The following is a 26,856-nucleotide window of genomic DNA, read 5'->3' as shown; positions in this document are numbered from 1 at the left end:
TGCCCATCTGCAGCCTCACTGTGTCCATTTGCAGCCTCACTGTGCCCATTTGCAGCCTCACTATGCCCATCTGCATGCCTCATGTACCTGATCTCCAGAACACCAACGCTGTGACATGCAGTCAAGTCGGCGGCCGTCCAGTGTAACAAAGCCCCGCCTCCTCTTCGTCCTCATCCAAGACAGAACACTGATTCAGTTTCTCAGCAGTGAGTCAGTGTTCCGCCTATCACGGACGAGGACGAGGAGAGGGCTTTGTTACACTGGACGGCCGCCGACTAGACTGCATGTCACAGCGCCGGTAGATCAGGTGCATGAGGCTGCAGATGAGCACAGTGAGGCAGGGAGACTCGAGTATAAGCTGAGGGGGGCTTTTTCAGCACAAGAAAATGTGCCGAAAAACTCGGCTTATACTCGAGTATATACTGTAAGTGGCCAAGTATAAATATTTTGTACATTTATAATAATTAGAGTGGTTCTTAAGCCTTAGGCCCCTTTCACACTATTGGTCCGCAAAGATCTGCCTGTCTGTTTTTCAGGCGGATCTGAGCGGGCCACCCATTGACTTGTATGAGCAGGCGGATGTCAGTGGAGATGTGTCCGCTGACACCCGCCTGCCATCCGATAAGATCTGCTGAAAACAGACAAATGGCAATACGTTCGACATCCATCCAGCGGATCAGGTGAAAACAGATATGCTGTCCGTTTTCATCTGATCTTCCCATAGAGAACAGCGGGGCTCTGACAGGTCCGTCCCTGCACAGTGAGCAGAGATGGCCCTGTCATCCACCTGCTCAGCGAAGATCAATGGAGCGATCTCCCGCTGAGCGGATCCGCCCCGTGTGAAAGGGGTCTTAAAGTGTTACTAAATCCAGGACCCTGCATTCACTACACAGAACATGTAAATGCAATTATTTTAGTAAATATAAACTGCTAAATACCTTTTCTCATCAGCAGTATATAGCAGTCTTGTGACTTCTATCAGTGTTTTGTTAAAGCTTGTAGGAGGAGTTTTCATTCTACTCTGACTGTCCTATGAAGCTACAGTACCCCTGATCCTTTGTCTGGACAGTGCCGATTGGCCCTCTGCTGATCACATGCACTCTCCCAAGAAAAAAATCTCTCTAGCAATACACACCAAACTGAGCATGTGTAGCTTGCTCCCTAGCCTCCGTTCTATTAGCAGATAGATTGGGGACTGTGGAAGAAGGGGAGGATCAAAGAAGACAGGATCAAACAGCCTTTTTACACAATGCAAAGGATTAACCCCTTAGGTTCCACAGTGAGAATAACAAGTTTGCTTTACTGCATAGACTGACTGATTTTACTGTTGTGAGTTTAGTAACACTTTAAGGTTTTTCACCTTAAAGGAGAAGTGTGTCCAAAGCTTTTTTGGCTATACTTTTACTGTGGGTAACAGGAGTGCACTTAGTTCTGCACTCCTGTGACCCAGATTCAGCCAACAGCAGGCTAAAGTCTGCTGTCGGCTGGCGTCACAGAGCCAGTCCATGCTCTGCAGAGATTCCGACTGTGAGCCTGCCGCTCCCGTTACCTCCATAGCCTGGCGTTCCAGTGAGCACTGGAGGGGCAGAGCAGAAACAGGTGACTGTCAGTCACTGAAGACTGAGAACCGAGCAATCATCTGTTGTGTCAGCTTCCTTCACTACTGACATTCCCACAGCGCACATGATCCCCCATATGGCTGCATCCCCATCCACTCTCCTTTACGTTTATTACTAATCATTCATCAAGTTACCGAGAGGGATCACTAATTCCTTAATTGATGACTTCTTGATATAAACATATTGTATCCACTCAATAGGAGGAGTGCATGGTGTATGTTTGTGGTGGCCATCTGTGGTGATTTATGACAACGTTGTCATGTTTTAATATTGGTGGTGGTGCCTGGTTTTTTAACCATATATTTTTGATTGGTGTTTAAGTGTATTTTTTCAATAAAACATTTTATAATTACTTGTCCCTCTTTGAAGAATTGCTTTTTCTCTTTTTTGTTTTGGTATGCGTATACAATTCAGTGGTTCGCACCACTACTATGGCATAGCTGCCACTGGTGTATGCTAATTACCTTGTTCTCATTAAGGCCCAAATATTATTAATCTCGGCCTTTATCATTATACTGCTCTGTAGAGCTGTTAGTTCTGTTTTTACCCTCTGGGTGTTTTTATAATCATCTGTTGTGGATGCTGCACTCAGGTGAGTATGATTTTTTTTTTTTAAACCCGCACTTCTCATTTAATACATTCTATGCATTAAGGTGAAAAACCTTCTGTGCAGCAAAATTTCCCCAGCTTTGTTATACTTACCAGAGCCTGAGCAGCTCTTGTAGCTATCTCCCTACTACCGGGGCAGATTGATAGCCATTGGCTCCTGCTGCTGTCAATCAAATGCTGTGCCAAGTGAGCGGGGGGGGGGGGGGGGCGGGCGGAGCTGAGCTGCCCGCTCTATGTCAATAGATGCAGACAGAGCAGCGCGGGAGCAAGCCTGCACAGGTGCCCCCATGGAAAGCGGCTTTCCATGGGGGCACTTGCTGAAGAGGATGTGTCTGGAGCGCTGGTGGGGGACCCCAGAAGAAGAGGATCAGGGCTGCTCTGTGCAAACCATACTTTCCATTTTTGTTTTTTTAATAATAATAATAATAAAAAAAAAAAAAAAAACTTTAATGTCACTTAGGATTATGCCATATAACCCAGTCATGACTGGTTCCCCTTAACCTACGATCTATAAACCTATAGCATATAGAAACCAATTACATTTCAGTTTACTGAAGTCATATTAGTGAAAGTCAAATTCTGTTTGTTTACTACACTCTCTGTCTCTACTGATCAAGTCAAATTGTATTACAGAAAAGGAGACATACCTGGTCTAGACATTTCACCCTATATAAGCCATCTTTTACGCGTTACAAAACAACTTGCACAATTCTGTTATCTTTTTTTTTTTTCTTTTTAAAACAGATCATTTGTATTGAAAACATTTTTTTTTCTACAATTTACAACAAAACTCAAGCAATCAATCATTCCCACTAAAAACAAAACTAAACAAAGCAAAAAAAAAAAAGACTTCATTTTATATTGAAGAGCTCAGACTAATTATGTGACTTCCAGATTAAACAGTCGCTATTACTTATTACTGTTATCTTTAAATACCCCAGTCTACACCCTCTCATATGGTGTATTACAGGCCAAGCTGCTCCTGACATTGCCTCTCACAATGCATTGCTTCAGTACCTGTCAAGCGTCATTTTAGGGACAGGTGGTGTCATGCTAAAAGAGAGGGAGAGAGGAAATGGAAGTGTGGTCATGTGGCCTACACACCAAGGAGAAAAGCCATTCACGGAAATCCCATCTGTAATTTTATTAGGAGAAAAATATGAAAAAAAAGAAAAGGCCGATTCCCGAGCAATATGGGGGCATGTCAGAAAATCTATCAGTGATAGAACAAAGACAAAATGTATTAATTAACCAAAGCAATTATATTTATCATAGAACACACACAAACACATTAAAGTAACACTGTTTGCCTTTAAACCTATTAAGCTCTCACCAGGAGATAAAACGACATAACCACAGAAAAGCGATGAGTGGCGTACTGACATGAGAGAGATTTTGAGATTTTGATGCTCCCAAGAGGCTTGAGCAGCCTTTTTTAAAATCTGCAATGACCAGTGACAGCTCACCACATGTAAAGACACAAAAGGTTTACCAAGTGACTTCAGTAAACAGCTGGTTATAAGATTGTTGATAAGATAGAAGAATAGAAGATAGAAGAAGAATATAATCTAGTTTACAGCAGTTGAAATAAATCTATAGGCTGAAAAAAAGTTTTTTATTTTTTTTTAGGTTTTGGATAGAATAGAGAAGGGTTGAAACCCTTGTGTGTGTGTGTGTGTGGGCTGATTTTACTTCACTTCTTGTCCCAGGGTATGGTTGCCACCTCATCCCTTAAGGCTCGTTTCACACAGGGGCAACCCGACTTACAGCGCGACTTTGCAAGGTGATTTGGAGGCGACGTCAGTGCGACTTTAAGCAATTTACAACGCGACTTAAAGTTGCCTCCAGGACAGGCGACTTTGGCTGTGGCCAATCACAGAATAATCAGCTCTCTGGGAGGGAGGGGTTTGCCCGGGTAAACTAATTTCTTTTCCTGTAAAGTCGCTTCAATATAGATGGAGATCCGACTTGGAGGCGACTTCCATTGAAATCTATGGGTACAAGTTGCCTAGAAGTCGCCTTGAAGTAGTACAGGAACCTTTTCTGAAGTCGGAGCAAGTTCAGTAGTGTACATTAAGACAGCTCTCATTCATTTCAATGGAATTTCTTATGTCCCGCGACTTGGGGCAACTTGAGGTCTGACAAGTCGGATCCCAAGTCGTTGTAGTGTGAACCAGCACTTAAACTCAAACACATATTAATTACACAGGTTCTGTGGCAGATTAAGGTGGTAATTAAACTCACTTGGTGCCTTATCTGCATTTAATTAGCCTCAGAACCTGTGTAATTCAAAGGTGTTTGGGTTTAAAGGGATGAGGTGGCAACTCTATCCCAGGGACCCAACAGTGAATCCACTCTTGGATAGTTGTCACCAGAATAGGTCTCCCCACCTGAAGATTTCCTCCCTGTTCTCGTGAAAACTGTAAAATTTTGGATTTCCCATTACTTTCTGTCCCAGAGACAATGGTCACCAGGACATATTATTAAGGTGAATCTCCTCGGTGGGAAAAAGCAACAATAAATAACTTGATAAGGTTTTGAACACTTCCCTACTCCATGCAAAACTTTAAGAAATAACATTTTGGCTTTACATATACTTTAATCATGGCAGGAACACGTATACAGGCTTTATTTTGTTTTTTTCGTTTTACCATCAGCTCACAAAAATAATTTTTTTTTAGGAAAGCGTCAAACTCTTCACAGTTTGGTACTGCAAAACATCAGTGCACTTAAATCCCAGTTCATCAAACAAGCATCCAGCACTCAAGCACACCTTTGTCATATTACCTTGCCAATATTAAACTTATCAAAAGTAAACCAACCTTGTTTCCCTTGAACACAAACATGGTACAAAACACCAAAATATGACTGTGCAAGGACACCACAGCCACTGATCAAGCACTTTTTTTTTTTTCAGTGTATACTATGCACAGCCTGCAAACATTTTAAATGCTTCAATGCCATATTCAGTCCTTTGAGGTTGGAAACCACTCCACCGTCACTTATCGTTTTTAGGATCTACACAACACTGCCATACAGCTCCACAACACACTGAACAAAGCGTCAAGCTTCAGTAAAGCAAGCAAATTTACATGATCTTCTTCCAACAAATCAGCTTCAACACACGGATCGCTAGAGAAATCAATGAATAACATCCAAAATTGCATGCTGAACACAAGCTTTGATATACAGAAGTATTACAACAAATCTGGGCTCATTTAATGCAAATCTGTCACATTCGAAGCAAGATCAAGCATGGCAAAGGCAAGCTAAAATATTTAGAAACTGCTTTTTTTTTTTTTACAGATTTTTGCTGAAAATCTGCAGTTCGGTACTTTTTATGCAAATCTGTGACCTCATAGGAGACACCTGCATGAAGCCAGGAACTTCGGACATTGCTTTGTGCTTGGCTGGTGCAGCTAAACGTAGCTTGTGCTCAGAGAGGTATTCATACTATATTGTCACAATCATTTGGACAATGAAAGCCTCAGAGACAACATGTTACCTTATCAATGTAGCCTTGTGTAGCCTTGTGAAGAATCTACTCCATGTCCAGGAACCCTCTTAGGCTGGATTCACACCTATGCATTTTTAGTGCTTTTTGCATTTTGCAGATTTGCACTACAGTCCATTTAACATTGTTTCCTATGGAACACGTTCTGTAGTGCAAATCTGCAAAATGCAAAAAGCACTAAAAATGCATAGGTGTGAATCCAGCCTTAGAGATGACTGACATCTTTTAGTATCACAATGAAAGTAGCAGTTACCCACAGCAACTAATCAGCTTTCAGCAGCTAAGAGAGGGTAGATTTGTAATGGCCATTTTGTGATTTTGCAGAACTTAAAACAGAAACCCATGTTGCCTACCTCTATAAGGAAGTCTCCGGTCCTCAGGCCGGCTTGCCATGCCACCCCATCCTCATCCACTGATTCCAGGTACTGCAGAGCAGGGAAGGCCGGTGTTGGGTTAAATTCCTCAATAGGAGTGTCCGCTAAAAGGGGAAAAAAAAAAAAAATTACTTAAGCCTCAAAACTCCAGAGAATTCGTTTTAGAATAGAAAGACGTGACAGACTGGTGGGAAAAGTGCTCTGTAGCCCCTTAGTCTGCTTGTAAAGTGGTGTGGCACGTTTAGAACATGCTGCAGCAAAAATGACATTTCTAAAAACGAGTCAAATCACATTTAAATTGACTTGCAGTTGCAATTGCCGGCACCCAGCTATTTAAAAAAAATTGTTCCGCACTCGTTGACGGCTGACCACCGAATGCCTCCTCCACCGTTTGGCAGTTCTTATATAGGTAACATCACGTGGTGGCACTGCCCCTCTTGTGACGTCACAGACCGGTGCATGCTGGGTGATGTCGCCAGGTGACCTCGCCCTTAATTATATAAGAACTGAGGAGGCGTTCGGCAGTCAGCCGTCAACAAGTGCGGACCGGTTTCTTTTTTTTCTTTTCTATTTCGGCTTCCGACGGTGGGGGGGGAAGGAATTGTCAAAAACTCTCTCTGTGTTTTTTTTACTTTTTGACACTTTCTTGGTGAATGGGTAGAGGTACTATGTACCCCATACTCATTTACATAAGGGGTGGGGTGGGATCTGGGGGGCCCCTTTCTTAAAGAGGAAGTAAACCGCTGGCTTTTATTTTTATTTTTTTCTGACCTGCAAAGTAAAGGCATAATTGTTCTAGTATGCATCTTATATAAATATGTGAAACTTGCCTGCAAACAAAGCCCTCCAATGATGCATTGTCACCACTGGAGACTGCATCCATCTTCATCCGTCTTCCTTCCGGATCCGTGGGCTCTGGCTGTGTGACTGGCCGGAGCCGCGTGACGTCGCTCCCGTGCATGCGTGCAGGAAGCCGCCGGTCACGGCACAGGGCTCTGTAGGAACGACACGGGCGGCCGTTCCTTCACAGCGCATGCGCCAATGACGTCATTAGCTGCATATACAGTAAATATCTCCTAAACAGTGCATGTTTAGAATATATTTACAGTACTAATAGGTAAGCCTTATTATAGGCTTACCTATAGGTACAATTATCCAAAAAGGATTTTACAACCACTTTAAAGGAGGACTTTCAGATTCTAATAAGCCCCCTGCCCACAGACCCCCACTACCACAGCCCAGGGTTGTGGGGGAAAGACCCTTGACCCCATCAACATGGGGACAAGGTGCTTTGGGGTGGGGGAGGGCAGATTCTCCCTCCCCTCGCCTCTAAGCACCCACCCCCCCCATGTTAAGGGGAAGGGGGCCTGGTATGGTTCAGGAGGAGGGGGGGTGATGCTCGCTCGTCCCTTCCTCTTTCCTGACCTGCCTGGCTGCATGCTCGGATAAGGGTCTGGTATGGATTTTAAGGGGGACCCCACGCAATTTAAAAAAAAAATGTTGGTGTGGTATGGACTGTTTTTTTTTTTACTATTTTTTTTACCAACAATTTTTTTTATTTATTTAGCTGTCAGCTGGGAAGCTCATTACAAGCTGATGGCTCATAAGTTAGTAAAGACACCACGGCTGGCTTCTCGGCCTTAACAACCAGCTTTTACTGTGCCCTGATTGGGCAAAAACTTTACCCAATCAGGGCGCAGAATGCACTGTGCAGCGTGCAGTGCATTGCAGGGTGTTCGGCAGGGCTAACACCTGCTGGACACTCTGAAAATTCAAAGGCCAATGTTCGTCCTGAACTCATGCTCGGGCTGAACCTTAGTCCCATGTGTGGTCATCCCCTTTCTATGAACATGTCATATCTTAGGCAGGTCTGAACCTGAAAAAAAGCCTACTTACTGTTTGTTATTTGATAGGAGGTGGGAACAAAGATATGGATCTGACTTCACTGACTGTGTGCTTGTTCCAGGTCTGTGACTTATTGAGAAGTAGAGAAAAGACAAGAAGAACCCTGGAGCTAGTACATAACTTTGGGCAACAGCCTCAGAAATTTCAAGTAATGTTTAGGTCAAGCTAAAAACTTTTTTCTGGTTTTGGATAACGTAGGGAAGGAATAGCACTTGTGTTGGGTTTTCAGATAATAACTACTCTTTCCTAAACAGACAAAAATAAGTTCTGGCTGGACATACACTTTAAGGCCTGTTATACACAGAACTTCTTGAAGCTTGTTGAAGCCTGCCAGCAGCTTGTTTAAAGTGTCAATCAACAATCCCATTAAGATCTGTGTTTAACATTTACAAACTGGAGCTGAATGGTACTTGGTACAAGCTTCAACAAAGCTTGCTGAAAGCTCCGCAAAGGCTTTGTCAAAGCTTGCTGTTCGCAGTGCTATTATACAGGATGAAGCCCGTGTAAAACATGCCTTAAAGTGGTTTCACTACCTAAGAGACATATATTGCCTTTTTGCAGAAAAGGTACTAGTTCTTAAGAGCAGTAACCTAAAGGAACCAATTAGATTCCACTGTGCTTATGTCAGAGCAGTACAGATGTCTTCTGAATGGCTATACTAGTTAACTGCATCTAATATTTAGCACTTGGGTATTAGAACACCTTCATTTTCAGATATTTAAAGTACTGTATATATAAAGTTTAGGATAAATTAGGGAAATGTTCAATACCCTTTCAGGTTTCTTTAGCCATCTGAGTGTCATTGAAAAGATTTCTTTTCATTTCCTGTCCTGCCTTTTTCAGCCAGGGTGCCCAGGCACCCTGGGGTACCCTCAAGTTTCTTCACTGTTGCCTTGGCAAAATGCCTAAAAATTGCCCAAAAAATTGTTTACAAGCCAGCAGGTGAATAAAAATTGATGTCCTTTTCCCCCACAAATAGAGATTTCTTTTGGTGGTATTTGATCACCTCTGAGGTTTTTATTTTTTGCTATATAAACAAAAAAAGACAGACAATTTTGAAAAAACAAACAAACAATATTATTTACTTTCTGCTGTAATATGTATCCAAAAAAAAAAATGTATTCATCAGTTTCTACATATATTTGGTAAAAAAAAAAAAAAAAAAAATCGCAATAAGCGTATATTGATTGGTTTGCGCAAAAGTTATAACGTCTAGAAAATAGGGGATAGATTTATGGACTTTTATATATTTTTTTAATGTTTTTACTGGTAATGGTGGCGATCTGCTATTCTTAGCGGTACTGCGAAATTGCGGCAGACAAATCTGACCCCGAGTGACACTTTTTGGGGGCCAGTGACATTACAGTGATCAATGCTAAAAAAAATGCACTGATCAATGTATAAATGACACTGGCAAGGAAGGCGTTAACACTAGGGGATGATGAAGGGGTTAACTGTGTTCCCTGGGTGTGTCCTAACTGTGTGGGGGCTGGGCTCCCTGGGACAACACAGAGATCGCTGTTCCTGATCCCCAGGAACAGCAGATCTCCACGTTGTCCCCTGTCAGAACGGGGATCCTCCTTTTTTACATAGGTAGATCCCCGTTCTGCCTCTCTGTACAGCGATCGTGGGTGGCCGGCGGACATTGAGTCCACTTGGCGTGCGCACGCACGCGCCCACAGTATCTATTGCATTAAACGTCGTACAGGTACGTTGTTTCGTACAATAGGGCCGCCCTGCTGCAGTATATGTGATTAATTACACAGACCACAGGTTTTCATTACAACCTTCCAGCTGTTGGTGTCCGAACAGCCAATGACACCATTGGTTGATAGGGGGAACGTCCAGTGCATGCAAAGCATCCTCGTTTGCCCCTCCCCCTCTTCATCAGCATTGGGGTCACATTAGCTTAGGGAGAGAAACTGACGGAAGAGAAAAACCTTGGAATACCAGTCAGTACCTGTGTGCAAAAGGTGTATTTGCTTTGGAAGAATAAGGCCTCATGTACACTGCTGCTTCTAAACGGATGTTTAGGAACAGTTGGGCTTTTTTTTCAAATGCCCCTGAACTCTCCTCTGGTATCTTAAGTCAAGTTAAATCGTTCAGGAGAGGTTGTAAAAACGTCCCGTGTACATTAAGCCTAAAATCACCTCTAACGCTGGGTGTCCTACATGTGTGGATGTTGCTTCATTATACAAAACTATTTGTTTCATTCTTGTTACATTTTAGAATAGGGTGCCTCAAGATTGTGCAGAATTTTAAAGGGTGCGAAACACTGATGTAGGCGCAACAAGAAATGCGAGGAATCCACTTAGATTGTTGCCATTGAAACATCTCTCCCCATTAGAAGATTTTCACTCTACTCCTATTCTGGTGACAATTCGAAAACCTTTGGATGACAGTGGTCACCAGTGCAAGCACAGAGAGTGAATCCCCCTAATGGGACCTAGTTAGGGGTTCCTACTTCTTACCACTCTATGAAAACTAAAAAAAAAAAAAAGGTTTGCACTTTTAAGTCATTATGCCGTTTCCTGGTCATGCTTCTCCTCTCTATTCTTTTTTTTTTTTGGCATCCTTGTTCTCTTTCCTCCTTCATGTTCTATTCTAAGCATTTTCACACTACAACTTGATGGTGCAGCTGGCAAACACCCCATGTCAGCTTACTAGACCACTAGAATCATTTGTTCTCTCTCCTTCCGCATGGTGAATCCATTTGTTCAATCTCATTTCCTGAATCTCCCTCTTATGATATAAGGTTTTCAGTGTGTTTATTATAGTTCTGCGTCCCCATTTTTTCAAAACAAGATTTAAATAAAGCAAACAAGTAAAAAGAATAATAGGATTTATAGATTCCTTATGATAGTACGTAATGATAGCAGCTTAAAACAAAATTCTACTGTTTAGTTAGATTTCTTCTTCGATGAAGCTATGCTTATTGAACATTTTCTGCCCAATCTTGTCAACTGCACATCAGAGTGCAATGGTCAAAGTAAAATATTCATAACTACAAAACTAATCTCTTTTTTATTGGCTGAACATACAGCATATGAGCTCACTAGGGGACACAAACCATATCCTGTGGTGCTACAGTAACGTCAAGAATTCCTAGTGAGCTGTCAACCTTCATTTTTCTGAATATGCATTGCTCCCATAGAATAGGGGCCTCCTGTATGTAGGTCACTGGTGCGAGTACTTCCACATCTCTTTGACATACATTGCATTAGGAGTAAGTAAACCAGTAGGCTGCTGGGTGCTTGTGGCCTGAGGGGAACCAGAAAAGGAGTTTTCTTTATCCTGCAGTGTATGCATAATAATTTTTAACAACAGCCTATTATAAAAAGAGGGCATGGGGAGCCTGCTGTGAAGGTGCAACTGCTTAATCCTCTGGTAGGAGGATCAGAGTTCCATTAGCTTCCTCTTCATAAAGCTGTAAGCCCACCACATACATTATAATCTGACTGTACAGTCTACCAACAACTACGTAGTACGGGGGCCTGCCTGAATTCAATGAATAGTCTAGATATGTTCTCATTTTATCTAGCTTTGAGGACACTCTAAATAGAATTGTACAGAGGTTGAAACAAGCATGGTCAAATGTAGTAAAATCTGTGAATCTGTCTATAAAGACTAGTGATATCAATCATACATCTACATGCTTACAATGGTGTGCAGTGCTCCTAATATATATATATATATATATATATATATATATATATATATATATATATATATATATATATATAACTGGTCACCTCAACTCCTATAGTGCCAACTCATGGGCAGAACAGTATATTAGTATTTATCTCTAGGTCTTTGCAGACCTAGGGTCCTACATTCTACTCTTACAAAAAGCACAGGAATATCTGACCTACATACAACTTTCATCTAGGAGCTCAGACTTCCTCCCACAAGCCAAAAACATACCATTAAGCTTTACGCCAAGATAAGTTTGTGTATATGCCCAGTGGTCACAGACCCATGACAGTGGTTCTATGTACTAAAACAGTGGTTTTCAACCCTTTTCAGACCAGGGCCTGGTAAATTCTTCCAAAGCTTTCCCTGCCTCAACAGTAAAGGATAAAGTTTATACGCACACAACAAAAGCATGGGATTGTAGGAACAGGCACTTAAATGCTGGAAGGCTCTGGATGGGGCTGGGTGTCACTGTGGGGAGGATGGGGGTTGAAAAGTGAGTAGGTTTCCAAAGGGGGCTCAGAAGCACTAGGGAGGTTGGGGGCACTGTGGGACACTATGGAAGGCTGAAGGCTCTGCAACAGGCTGGGGGGCATTTTGAAAGGCTGTGTGGCACATGGACTATGAGGGGGGCCAGGGGCCACTGTTGACCACTAAGGGAGGTTGGGGGCACTATGGGGACGGGGAGGCACTGTGGGAGGCTAAGAGATCTGCAGCTGGTTTGAGGCCCAAGGAGAGGAGTGGCCATAGCCCAGCAGTGGGCCACGGCCTGGTGGTTGAGATTCATTTGTCTACAACACAGGGGTAAATGTCAGTGCTTACTAACTAAGGGGAATGACCCATGTCAGCTTCCCATCCACGAACCTTAAAAACAAAAACATGGTTCTGTTGGTACATGGTAGGAAGCTGTTTAAATCTCTAAACACAACTAATGACTTCCATTACTGCCTCTGCTTTCAAGGGAATAGTAGTTGTGGTTCTACATACCCTTATAAATTCTAAATGTGCCCCCAATGTAATACATCATGTTGAATGACAGCACCACTTACTCAGCATAGACCTGGGGATATTCCTATTCCATCACAGGAGGTTTTTGTTGTTGTCCTGCTGCATACCAGCTCAATTATAAGATGCAAGGGAAGAAGGGAAATACACAGGTCTTATTTTAATATTTCCACATGGGCCTAAATATTATAAGACAGGGAGACATAATAAACAGTAAGGCTCGGTTTCCACTATTGCGACCCCCAAAGTCACGCGGCTTACAGTGCGACTTTGCAATGTGATTTTTTGATGCGGTCATGCGACTGGTGAGCACCACGGGAGAACAAGTTGCACAGAAGTCGGAACAAAGTAGTACAAAAATCTTTTTTGGAGTCGCTGCTACTTGAGTCGCACCAATTAGATCGGGGACCATTGAAATATATGGATTTCGACTTGTCATGCGAAATTCACATGTGTCAAGTCGCACAACAACTCACAGTAGTGGAAACACAGCCTAATGCCGCGTACACACGATCGTTTTTTTCGTCGGAAAAAGATATGACGGCTTTTCCTACGGGATTCCGCTCAAGTTTGCCTTGCATACACACGGTCACGCAAAAGTTTGCTGAAATTACGACCGTCAAGAACGCGGTGACGTACAACACTACGATGAGAAAATGACGTTCAATGCTTCCGAGCATGCGCCGAATTGTTTCCGAGCATGCGTAGGGATTTTGCGCGTCGGAATTGCCACAGACGATCGCATTTTCGGATAGGAACTTTTCCCGACCGAAAAATTGAGAGCATGCTCTCAATCTTTTGCTGGCTGGAATTCCACCAGCAAAAGACCGATGGAGCATACACACGGTCGCCTTTTCCAACGAAAAAATCTCATCGGTCTTTTGTGGCCCGAAATTCCGACCGTGTGTATGCGACATAAGTGTCTTCCACAAAAGGGGGTTGTTGTCTATCTGAAACTGTACTAATGTCATTTTATGCTGTTAGATCATGCACCAACAAAGCGCCCTTTTCTTGAAATTGAGCTGCGGCTAGGGTTGCCACCTCATCCCTTTAAACCCGAAACACATATGAATTACACAGGTTCTGAGGCTAATTTAATGCAGATAAGGCACCAAGTGAGTTTAATTACCTCCTTAATGAGCCACAGAACCTGTGTAATTAATACGTGTTCGGTTTTAAAGGGATGAGGTGGCAACTCTAGCTGCGGCAATACCTGAGCTGCAGGTGTTTTATGTATAGGGAGATGACTGGTGAATCAAACTACATACAAGCTAATGCCTACAAAAGAGATGCAGCACTTTAAGCCTTCATATCCACAAATCCAAAAACCTTCCAGGGCTTTATTTTTCTTCCCAAAATATACAGCCAAAAGGGAAACGCATTTCCCCTCCTTGTTTTCAGCTTTCTTTTAGCTATTCTCAATAGTGTAGTTAATACCTACAAATTGACGTCTGCATAGAGAATACACTGGACACTTCACACTGCTTGAGTTATGCTGCCTGATTTGCGAGCCTGTGTGCTGGAATAATGGCTTCACTTCATGACAGGCGTCAGCGTCATTTGACATCCCCTAGGTCAGCGCTAGCCAATTTACTTTATGACACAAAGTGGCCCTCTGAATGTTTTATAAGCAGTAAACAGCAGCCTGCTGGAAATGAAGTCTCGTAAAGACCCAGAGGACTGGCAAATGCTGGGCTGAGGGATCAATTGACGTGTTCTAGAAAAGTCAATAATAAACCTGCCCGTGCCTCCACCCCACGTACCCGCGCACTGCTGCTGGATCCTAGAAGACATCAGCAACACCTGTGTGTGTATCCCTCTGGCATCTGCTCACGTACAGGTCCCACATTCCTGCTGAGTCGCATTATTTCACATCATTAAAATACTACTGACCCAAAAAAACTGAACCGGAGGCTTTCAAGCTTGTACGCTGCCATGCACTGCAATAAGGCTCCATGCACACTGAAGCTCATAAACAGCCGTTTTTTGGGAGTTTGGGCATTGTTTTTTTTTTTTTTTTAAAAGCCCATAAACTCCCCTCTATGTTATCCTATGTGTCCATGCACACATGGACGTTTTTGGACGTTTATCAGCAGTGGAGTTTCTGGGCTGTTTTCTGAAAAACGCTAAAAAACGTGGCTCACCAGTGTTTAACGCTTTTGATCCATTGAAAAAAAAAAAAATAATAATAAAAAAAACGCTAATAAATGCTATTGGTGTTTTTATAACATTATTTTAACATCCAGTGTGCATGAAGCCTTAAAGGGGTTGTTAAGGTTTGTGTTTTTTTCGTCTTAATGCATATGCATTAAGGTGAAAAAACACCTGGCAGTCACCAGCCCCCCAGCCCCCCGTTTTGCTTACCTAAGCCCTTTCATCTTCTTCAGCGGGGATGTGCCGTCCCTCTCTCCACGGAGTCCCGGCTTTGATTGGATAGATTGATAGCAGCGCAGCCATTGGCTCCCGCTGCTGTCAATCAAATCCAATGACCCAGGCGCCGGGGGGGCGGGGCCGAGTCCTACATTCGAGGTTCATACAAGACGAGGTTCGGGGCCACTCTGTGCAAAACGAGCTGCACAGTGGAGGTAAGTATATGTTTGTTATTTTATTTATTTTTTTATTTTTTAAAGAAAGCTTTAGTATCACTTTAATGTATAAAATAAAAACAACATCTCAAGGTTATTTTTATACTAAAACATATTTTTTTCCTAGTTTCATGACATTTAAGGCAGAACTCCATGCATATATATAATATAATTTTAAAGGCAGCTAGATTAGCCTCCTGTAGATTCCTGTACAACGGCACTTGGACTGGAAGAGGGAGGGGCAGCACTATGAACCAGTCAAGTGTGCTACATGACAACCTGCTAATGAGGAACACGCTGACAGATGGAGACAGCAGAGGGATGACTCCTGCTCCTCCTCTACTGTCCAGTGACAAGCTCGGGGCAGAATGGTGACCAGGCTGCATGCCTTACCTTCAGCAGAGAAAAGTCAGGTCAATGACCCGGCTGTGCTGCCTGAGAATGCAAAGTAAATCTCGGGAATGGGTGGACAGAAATAGAGAATCTTGAAAAGTAAACTAAATGTATTTCAGCTGTGTATTAACTGCCTGTCTGGAGTTCATCTTTAAGTGTCATTTCACTAAGCTCACTAATTCACTAAGCTGCTTCCGTTTTTTTTTAACTGTGATGTTATTTTATCAAATGATGATGTTCTTATCAAAATGCCAAGTTTGCATATATGATGATTGAAAAGAGGTGTAGATTTATCTTTTCAAATACAATATTAATTTATTTTTCATGTATTGGCAGTTCTATTAACTCATTTTATCTCTACTTCAAATGTCTACATGTTCAATCCTCAACAACAGACACTTCATAGTGTCAGTCAGAAGCAGGTAGTGTTTTAGGGGTGAGACTATGCAAGAGTTTGCATTTTACATGCAAAGAGTCTCCACAAATTCAGAATAACAACAAAGGATAGTACGCAGTAAACATTGTATGTGATAAAATAAGTGAATTTAAAACAATTTTCATCTTAAAATATCACATATTAATGAATACACCAAATGTTTTATGCTTTAGTAAATTGACCCTATATTATTTTTGGTTTCGGTAGTGAATTTGGCTTAGGTAACGCAGATTTAAAGCTGGCCATAGGTGTGCAATTATTCAATGGATGAGAAAACGATTTCATGGGGATGTATCAATCAGATGGGTTTAACAACCCTGCAAATTGCTATTGTTTAATCTGAGACTGGTGTACATATTTCCCTGTTATCCTACTTTTTTTTTTGCTTAACATGCATGCTCAGGCGTGCTAAAGGGGGTAATCCTATCGTGCATGTTTAGTCACCAATCACATTCACGCGGGCCCTAGAAAATGATAATTGGAACCCGGAAGTTTGAATCTGACTGAAGTTTATTTGGACCAATACCAACATTTTGCTATATTCATGCTTTGAGCAGGCCAGAATGATCTTTCATTTGATTGCAGATGACAATCATTACTTGTACAAGTAGCGAGCAAATGAAAAAGAGAATTTCAGAGCCATGAAAAAAACCTAGCTGGAATTCTAGCATCGGAAAATCTGAACCTTCTAAAATTGTTATTCATGTAAAGTATCCACACCGTTTAAATCACTAACCAGTGAAATGCCTAATGATCTGAGTAGGCCTTAAAGTGCTATTAAAGTCTTGTTTTTATTGTTTAAAAATACCAAAAATGTCATACTTACCTGCCCTATGCAGTGGTTTTTGCATCCTCCTCTTCTCGGGTCCCTCGCCGGCGCTCCTGGCCCTTTCCTGCTGCCAAGTGCCCCCACAGTAAGCAGCTTAATATGGGGGCACCTGAGCTGAGCCGCTGCTCTGTGTCCATTCAGACATTGACATGTGGCTCAGCCCTGCCCCCTCTCTCTTCTCATTGGCTCACTGATTGTGATTGACAGCAGAGGGAGCCAATGTCGCCCGCTTCTGTGTCTCAGCCAATCAGGAGGGAGATTGTGGACAGCGGAGGCTCTCGTGCAATATCGCAGGATAGAGATGGGGCTCAGGTAAGTATTAGGGGGGCTGGTGCACACTAAGCCTAGGTTCACATTGCTGCAAGTTAGAAATTTTCAAAAAAAAAATTCAACCCAGCAATGCAGTCAGACTTCGGGGGCGATTTGACAGACATGTGTGTGGGTTCCTGCACAGATGTCTATATAAATCGCCCCCCGAAGTCGTCAAAAGTAGTACAGGAACTACTGTTGGAAATCAGTGCGGCGCCGCAAAGTCGGCACTGCACCAATTCGGATGGTGCCATTGCCGGCAAATCAGACCAATGGGAACCTGGGCTGAAGGTTTTTTTTTTTATCTTAATGCATAGAATGCATTAAGATAAAATGCATAGAACATTAATTTCCCACCGCCGCACTCTAGGTGTGAGATAAATACCCAGGTGCTCACCCACAAAGAAATCCATAAAAACCCAAAACAGGTAAAGAGGCAATCACAAGTCTTGCAGCAAAGATAAATCAGAACAACAGTATTTTTATTGTTGCAGTTTTGATGGAGTTCAGTCCATCATTCTCAAGACTTTCTTGTTCTCAAGTCTTGAGAAAGATAGACCGAGTTCCATTGAAACATTGACAATAAAAACGCTGTTGCTCTGATTTATCTCTGCTGCAAGATTCGTGAGTGCCTCTATACTTGTTTTGGATTTATACAGACTTCCACCTTATATACGAGGGGTCTTCTAAACGTTTTCACACTTTTATATTTTCATTGGAAATGTTGAGGGCGGGAGGAGTAGTAATTGGTCATGTCAGAGTGTCATGTGACTAGTCTGTCTGGCAAATGGCTGACCTTGCAAGTTTAGTATAAGAGTTGTCACATTCTGTCATACGCTTTTTGTGGGTAAAAGGTGTGCCAGTAGCACAAATTCATTTACGAATGTGTGCTTGGTATGGGGATAATGTTCTCTCTTGTAGTGTCGTTTATGAGTGGGAGGTTATGGAACACCCAGCTTATAGTCCAGATTTAGCGCCATCTGATTTCCACCTTTTTGGACCACTCAAAGAAGCTTTAAGGGGAAGAAGATTTTCATGTGATGATGATGATGTGAAAGCAGCGGTGCATCAGAGGCTAAACGCCCAACCAAAAACATTTTTTGCCGATGGCATTAAAAATTTGGTACAACGCTGGGAAAAATGCATCGCAAAGGAAGGTGACTATGTAGAAAAGTGATGTCATGTGTTTTTGAAATTCTTAAAACATTTTAAAAAAGTGCAAAACTTTTTGAAGATCCCTCATATTTATGTTTTCTGGGCTATAAATAAGTACATCTGCCTAGAAATTACAAAACTATTCTAGTTGGTAGAAACACATTGTGGCCTCAACAAAACACTTTGCAATCTGAACTAAGGGTCTGACCAGGTTAAAGTGTAAATAAACCCCCCTATCATTTTCAGCCAAGGCAGCTGCCATCTTTGCCTCTGTTTAATCCACAACTGCCATGATGCTGCACATATCATCAGTTATGACACCAGCCATTGGATGGTTTGACAGTTTAATTGAGAGCACAACAAATGGGAGTGTTACATTTCCGGCACTTGCTGTAAATGAAACTGTTTTATGAATGGGTTTACTTCCGCTTTAAAGCGGTTGTATACCCAAATATGACATTTTTACCTACAGGTAAGCCTATAATAAGGCTTACCTGTAGGTAAAATTAATATCTCCTAAACCTGTACAGTTTAGGAGATATTCCCTTTGCATGGAGCCGCTGACGTCAGTGGCGCATCCGCTCTGAATGCAGATGCTGCCGGACCTTGCCGGGAAGAAAACCCCCGCGCCGAGGGCAAGATGTCAGCTCCCTCGGCGTGGATCGGGCTCCGATACGGGAGCTTCGTTCTGAGGTAAGAATTTCATAATGAGCTAGTATGCACTGCATACTAGCTCATTATGCCTTTGCCCTGCATGTTTTTTTTTTTTTTTATGTGCAGGTATACAACCGCTTTAAGGCCGATATAATTTTCTATACAAAATCTGCAGGTAAATGCAGACTTGCATATGATCAGACCACAATAACCACGTTCATTAGCATTCAATCATATGCAAAGCCTAGGGCCCAACATTCCAGCATCCCAAGGTCCTGTCATTGTTGGAGTGGCTTCCACATGATGGCAGCCAGCGGCACCAGAGTGACTCTGGAATGGAAATTAAAGGTATTGTTCAATAGCAGTGCTAAAGGGAAGCTGTATCCAAGGCAACCAATGAGGTAGCATTTTTCAACAGGTTTTTGCTATCAGACTTATGAAAGCTGATCAGGGATTGGTTGTTATGAGTTGTCAATTTATGGGCCTTATGTTCTGCTCTGCCTTGCAAAATAAGGTGAAAGTTTTAAAAGAGTTGCAGTAGGCAGCTGTATTTGAAAGAGGACCTTACACATTCTTTCGAATGTCAAACTGCTCTCATGCTGTGAAGGTAAAATCCTGCTTAATGATGTGCTACATGTTTACAGGTTAACATAACTGATATAAAAACTCAAGAGGCAACTTGCCAGGAGAGTCCTATAACTTGCACACAGTTATAAATTACAACATGGTGCACCCAGCTTCATCAGGCCCCTCCTTTTTTAAAAGCTTGACTACACTTGGGTATAGACAACCTGTGGCAATGGGGCTGTTAAGGAACTACAAATTGCAGGACTTTGGGACAGTCAGGGGCTTCTATTTGCCTGACACTGGTCGTGAACGCCTGCTCTAAGACATCTGTATCATCATCTCCCTTCTGTGTCGCTGTGCAAGAAGCACAGTGAAAATACCATAGCATTAGATATTTGTACGTCGACCAAGCAATGTCTGCAAGCTGTGTTAACCCTTGCATGGAAAGAGATGCCTGCGGCTTTTTGTTACCCCTCCCAGTCAAGCTCTTTGATGTTTAAGCCTTCTGCTTAGAAAGTTTTTGCATCTTGATTGTGTTAATCAGGTGCCCCCGACCACTTGGAATGCAGAATGCGAGCATGATACAATCGCAAGGAGTGACGAAGCAGGGGGAGAACTGTGTTGTCTAGCAACTGAGAGTATTAGGAATAATTCCTGTTTAATTTTAGGCATGAACATAAAAAAAAAAAAAAAAGAAAACCACAACACACATTACCTGATGATGGCATGCACAGGCGCTTACCTTTTGCCCCTCGGAGAACAAATCCAAAGCCTTCATTATCCTTTTTCTGTAGGACCACAGTCTTCTCTTCAATAATGCAGTCACTGTAGGGAGAATTTCGAGCATAACGACCATTATTACATCCCCTTGTCATCACGGCTGCAGTTGCTCTTCGAGAATACATGTTTATCATGATCACCAATTAATCACACAGCATTGCAGGTGCCAATATGAAAGATTTAAGAAAATCAAAAGGTGTTTAAAATAAATCAAAACATTAAACATAAACAAAAAAAACAAAAAACAAAAAAACAAACAAAAAAAAAAAACAAATAGCCGGCAGGATCAGTACTACATGGCAGAATGCGAGAGATGTGACTGGAGGAGGAGAGACTGCAGAAAACAGAGGTAGGCACTCGACATGATGATCCTTGCGATGTACAAATGGCTGGGGGAGCAAGCGATCATGTCAGCTGTGTGCCAGACGAAACTACCAGAGAGAAGTGCATTTAAAAAGGATCCCTTAAAACTCTGTAAGCTATAGATCCACCAGGGTCTTCTCCCAAATGAAAACACACAGCCAAACAGAAGAGGAATCAGGTGGCATCATGAAGCTGCCAGGATTTTGTTCTGCTTCTTGTCCGAGCCAGCTAAAGGCACACATTAAGTCAGGAAAAAAAAAAAAAAATAATAATAATACAAAAAAAAAAAAAAAAAAAAAGAAAAAAATCAGAGCTTTGTATCAAAACCCCATTTCCAGCCCTGGTGAATGTTGCATGCTGCAAGGATCCCACATGGTCACGTGACTGCCTAGAATGCCAGCAACGTGTAGCTCCGCGTCATCCTGTGCAAATTTCCACAGCATTAAGAAGACTGCATCATCTCAGTAGTTTCAGGGCAGACTCTAGTCTCAGGAGGATGCAGGCACATGCCACGGTAATAGTCCGAAAATGAAAACCTCAATTACTGGTCCGCAATGAGCCTTACATGTCTCAGATTGTCTCGCTTCCATCAAAGATGACTTTAAAGCCACCCTAGCAGAATAATTAACCCCTCATATGCAAAAAGGTCTAGGAGCAAAACCTGCATGGAAAGGTGTTCTACTGGTAGAGGGTGCATGTCTGCATGATCTACTGTCTGCAATCAAAGTGCTAGACACTGACAGAGGCTGGGGGGAAAGAATCCCCTGCAGCTTTTTGTTTAATGGGAGGCAGCTGCGATCATCCAGCTCAAAAGGGACAGTCGGGGGATAAACAGAGGGACATGCAATCCTAAACAAAATCTCAAGAAACAAAAGGCTTTGTCTGCAGGAGATGCTTCATCCTGGAAGTCAGCGCCAGGTTTTGGTTGGGCTTTTGATGAAAAAGCTTCTTCACCTCATATGACCCCACTCATGTAATGGGGACCTGTTAGGACGGCCGCTGTCTGTTAAAGCCAAGGCTCACATCCATTGCTGGAGGCTGCTATTACCTAGCTCCCAAGTAGCCGGGTTGGTTCTATGGCAAACCATACAAGTACAGCTTCAGTTACAGTAATATGGCTGCCCTGGAACTACAACCCTTGGCAAAAATTATGGAATCACCAGTCCCTGAGGATGTTCCTTCAGTTGTTTATTGTTGTAGAAAAAAAGCAGATCACAGACATGGCCAAAAACTAAAGGAATTTTAAATGGCAACTTTCTGGCTTTAAGAAACACTAAAAGAAATCAAGAAAATTAATTGTGGTGGCCAGTAACAGTTAGATTTATAGAACAAGCACAGGGAATAAATTATGGAATCACTCAATTCTGTGGAAAAAATTATGGAATCACCCTGTAAATTTTCATTACAAACACTAACACCTGCATCAGATTAAATTTGCTTGTTAGTACAGTATGTAGGTAAAGAGGGTAAATCATCATGCAGTGTTGCACAAGATGTTGGTTGTTCACAGTCGGCTGTGTCTAAAACATGGACCAAATACAAACATGGGAAGGTGGTTAAAGGCAAGCATACTGGTAGACCAAGGAAGACATCAAAGCGTCAAGACAGAAAACTTAAAGCAATATGCCTTGAAAACAGAAAATGTACAACAAAACAAATGAGGAACAAATGGGAGGAAACTGGAGTCAACATCTGTGACCGAACTGTAAGAAACCGCCTAAAGGAAATGGGATTTACATACAGAAAAGCTAAAAGAAAGCCATCTCTAACACCTAAACACAAAAAAACAAGGTTACAATGGGCTAAGGAAAGGCAATCGTGGACTGTGGATGATTGGATGAAAGTCATATTCAGTGATGAATCTCAAATCTGCATTGGGCAAGGTGATGATGCTGGAACTTTTGTTTGGTGCCGTTCCAATGAGATTTATGCAGACGACTGTCTGAAGAAAACATGCAAATTTCCACAGTCAATTATGATATGGGGCTGCATGTCAGGTAAAGGTACTGGGGAGATGGCTGTCATTAAATCTTCAATAAATGCACAGGTTTACATTGAAATTTTGGACACTTTTCTTATCCCATCTATTGAAAGGATGTTTGGGGATGATGAAATCATTTATCAAGATGATAATGCATCTTGCCATAGAGCAAAAACTGTGAAAAAATTCCTTGAAGAAAGACACATAAGGTCAATGTCATGGCCTGCAAACAGTCCGGATCTCAATCCAATTGAAAATCTGTGGTGGAAGTTAAAGAAAATGGTCCATGACAAGGCTCCAACCTGCAAAGATGATTTGGCAACAGCAAACAGAGAAGGATGGAGCCAGATTGATGAAGAGTACTGTTTATCACTCATTAAGTCAATGCCTCAGAGACTGCAAGCAGTTATAAAAGCCAGAGGTGGTGCAACAAAGTACTAGTGATGTGTTGGAGTGTTATTTTGTTTGTTTGTTTTTCATGATTCCATAATTTTTTCCTCAGAGTTGAGTGATTCCATAATTTATTCCCTGTGCTTGTTCTATAAATCTAATGCCGCGTACACACGGTCGGACTTTTCGTCTACAAAAGTCCGACAGCCTGTCCGACAGACTTCCGGCGGACTTTCAGCGGACTTGCAGCAGACTTTCTAACGAACGGACTTGCCTACACACGACCACACAAAAGTCCGACGGATTCGTACGTGATGACGTACACCGGACTAAAATAAGGAAGTTCATAGCCGGTAGCCAATAGCTGCCCTAGCATGGGTTTTTGTCCGTCGGACTAGCACACAGACGAGCGGATTTCGGGGTCCGTCGTAGTTACGACGTAAAGATTTGAAGCATGTTTCAAATCTAAAGTCCGTCGGATTTGAGGCTGAAAAAGTCTGCTGAAAGTCCGGAGAAGCCCACACACGATCGGATTACCAGCCAGCTTTAGTCCGTCGGCGTCCGTTGGACTTTTGTAGACGAAAAGTCCGACCGTGTGTACGCGGCATAACTGTTACTGGCCACCAAAATTATTTTTCTTGATTTCTTTTAGCCTGGTTTCACACATGTGCGGTGCGAATTGAAGCTCAGGTTTCACTGGGGAGATAACAATCTCCTGTTCAACGGATTCATTGCGTTTTTGCTCAGGATTAGAGAGCAGGGAGAGGGGGAGGGAGGGGGAGGTGTAGTGAGGAGAAAGAGAAAATCCTTGTTCAGAACGCAATGCATCTGCGAATCAGATGCGTTCCCATAGGAGATAATAGGCTTGTAGTTCGCACCGCAATGCCCAAAAAACGCACACGTTTTTTGTGCAATGCGCAGTGCGAATGCAACGCACGTATGTGAACCAGATACATTCATATGAATGTATTTTAAAATGTCCTGCGAATTAGATGCGGTGTAAGCCGCATCTAATTCGCATAGGTGTGAACCCGGGCTCAATGTTTCTTAAAGCCAAAAAGTTGCCATTTGAAATGCCTTTAGTTTTTGGCCATGTCTGTGATCTGCTTTTTTTCTACAACAATAAACAACTGAAGGAACATCCTCAGGGACTGGTGATTCCATAATTTTTGCCAGGGGTTGTAGTCCTGCTTCTGGGAGTCAGAAAATAGCAGCCTCCAGCACTCAGGTATGTTGCCATGAAAGATTTTCTCTTGCAGTCTGCACCCCCCCCCCCCATCTCCAAACACACTTACCAAATAATGGACATAACACTCAAATATTGGCATAAATTGGGCACGGCACCTTTATTGGTTTACAAATAAATCCATCACTTTTCATAACCATATCACAATTCTAACTCAAATCAAATTATCATTCTCAAAATTGCTTAGCCTTGATGACTCAAGCAAATTATATTTCCTCAACTTTATAATAACCATTCCTCCTTATATGTAAGGTGACATACCACATAAAATGCACAAGACGGGGGGGTGGGGGGGATATTTTCTTTACCAGACCTTCAGCCTGTCAGCAAAGCTCCTGGGATAGTGGGTCCTTTATATAATGAGCCCCACTTCTTCCAGAGAGTTCAATCCACTCTCATTGGCCCATTCCTACCTGCCCCAGGTGAGCAGGAAGGGACAAACCTGACCATCCTAATCAGCTAATACCTGGGGGGAAAGCAGAGGCAACCCCATGCAGCTGCACCCAAATAATTGTGCCCTCCTATTACAGGGGAATTGTACCTATAATAAGGCTTACCTATAGGTACTGTAAATAGCTCCTAAATGTGCACCATTGAGGAGATATTTATCATACATGCAGCCGATGACATCACCGGTGCATGCGCACTGAAGAGACGGCCACCAGGGCTGTTCCTTTAAAGTCCTGTGCCGTAAACGGCAGCTTCCAAGCGCATGCTCGGGGGTTTTGTCATTGTGGCTCCGGGCACTCCCACAGCTGGAGTCCACAAACCCAGAAGGAAGACCGGGTGAAGATTGAAGCCCTGTCAGTGGTGACAGCTTGCCGCTGGAAGGGCTTCGTTCTATGCAATGCATACTAGCACATTATAACTTTGCCTTGCAGGTTATAAAAAAAAAAAATCGCAGATAGTTTACTATCGCTTTAAGAAGGTCACGCTAACAACTAAATCAAAGTAGTATTAACCCCTTGCCTATTGGGCACCTAAACCCCCCCTCCTGCCCAGCCAATTTTCAGCTATCAGTGCTCTCACACTTTGAATGACAATTACTCAGTCATGTAATACTGTACCCAAATGAATTTTTTGTACTTTTTTTCATACAAATAGAGCTTTCTTTTGGTGGTATTTGATCACCTCTGGGTTTTAAATAAAAAAGACCGAAAATTTTGAAAAAAAATAGAATTTTTCTTAGTTTCTGTGATAAAATTTTGCAAATTATTAATTTTTCTTCATAAATTTGGGCCACAATTTATACTGCTACATATCTTTGGTAAAAATAACCCAAATTAGTGGATATTATTTGGTCTTTGTGAAAGTTAGAGAGTCTACAAGCTGTGGTGCAAATCATAAAAAATTGATCACACCTGATGTACTGGTGGCCTCATTTCTTGTGACCCGAACAAGCCAGGAAAGTACAAATACCCCCTAAATGACCCCTTTTTTTGAAAGTAGACATTCCAAGGTATTTAGTAAATGCATGGTGAGGTTTTTAATGTTGTCATTTTTTGCCCACAATTCTTTGCAAAATGAAGATTTTTTTTTTCCACAAAATTGTCATTGTAATAGGTTATTTCTCTCACATGGCATGTGTATACCACAAATGACACCCCAAAATACATTCTGCTACTCTTCCTAAGTATGGCGACACCACATGTGTGAGACTTTTTCACAGCCTGGCCACATAGAGAGGCCCAACATGCAGGGAGCACCATCACGTGTTCTAGGAGCATAAATTACACATTTAACTTGTTGACTACCTATTACACTTTTGAAAGCCCTGGAGCACCAGGACAATGACACGTGACACTGATACGTGGCTCTAATGACACGTGGCAATGATGTGGCACTAATGACAGATGGCACTAATACGTGTCACTGACACGTGACACTGATGACAGATGCACTAATACGTGGCACTGATGACACGTGACACTGATGACAGATGCACTAATACGTGGCACTGATGACACGTGACACTGATGACAGATGGCACGTGACACTGACAGGTGGCACTGATGACAGATGGCACTGACAGGTGGCACTGGGGACAGATGGCATTGATAGGTGGCACTGGGGACAGATGGCACTGACATGGCACAGGGGACAGGTACTGTGGCACTGTTTTTTATTCAGTGTTCACTCACGCTGCAGCACAGAAGCTCTCCCTCCTCACACGCGGTCTCTGTGTGAGGAGCGAGAGCCAGCAATGAGAGATGATCTCAAATGTTTACATTTGAGATCATCTCTCATTGGACACGCCGATCGAGTTCTAAATGGCCTCTGTGATTGGCCATTTAGCACGATTAGCACGATTATTATTCAAGTAGTTTACAACAACATTTTCTTTGTACAAATTCCTTTTCAGATTTGAGTTTGTAAAATTGACATTTATTGTTATATAGCTGGCACGCACAATTCCCTTGAAAACATTTTTTGGCACGCTATGCTCAAA

The 26,856-nt window shown here is 42.4% G+C and overlaps 1 protein-coding gene across 10 annotated transcripts in view; it reads right to left on the bottom strand.

The window, feature by feature from the left end:
- Window positions 1–26,856, bottom strand: part of SHANK2 (SH3 and multiple ankyrin repeat domains 2) — a 951,897-nt gene that overhangs the window by 233,064 nt on the left and 691,977 nt on the right. For all 10 annotated transcript variants that reach the window (XM_073604227.1, XM_073604226.1, XM_073604228.1 and 7 more), the window contains 2 exons: window positions 20,390–20,472; window positions 6,096–6,220 (listed from right to left, as the gene is read on the bottom strand). In XM_073604227.1, coding sequence (XP_073460328.1) covers window positions 6,096–6,220; window positions 20,390–20,472 — 208 coding nt within the window. The remainder of the gene's footprint in view (window positions 1–6,095; window positions 6,221–20,389; window positions 20,473–26,856) is intronic.

Source organism: Aquarana catesbeiana, linkage group LG11, assembly GCF_042186555.1.
Source record: "Aquarana catesbeiana isolate 2022-GZ linkage group LG11, ASM4218655v1, whole genome shotgun sequence".
Lineage (NCBI taxonomy): Eukaryota > Metazoa > Chordata > Amphibia > Anura > Ranidae > Aquarana > Aquarana catesbeiana.
This window is presented reverse-complemented; position numbering and strand designations above follow the sequence as displayed.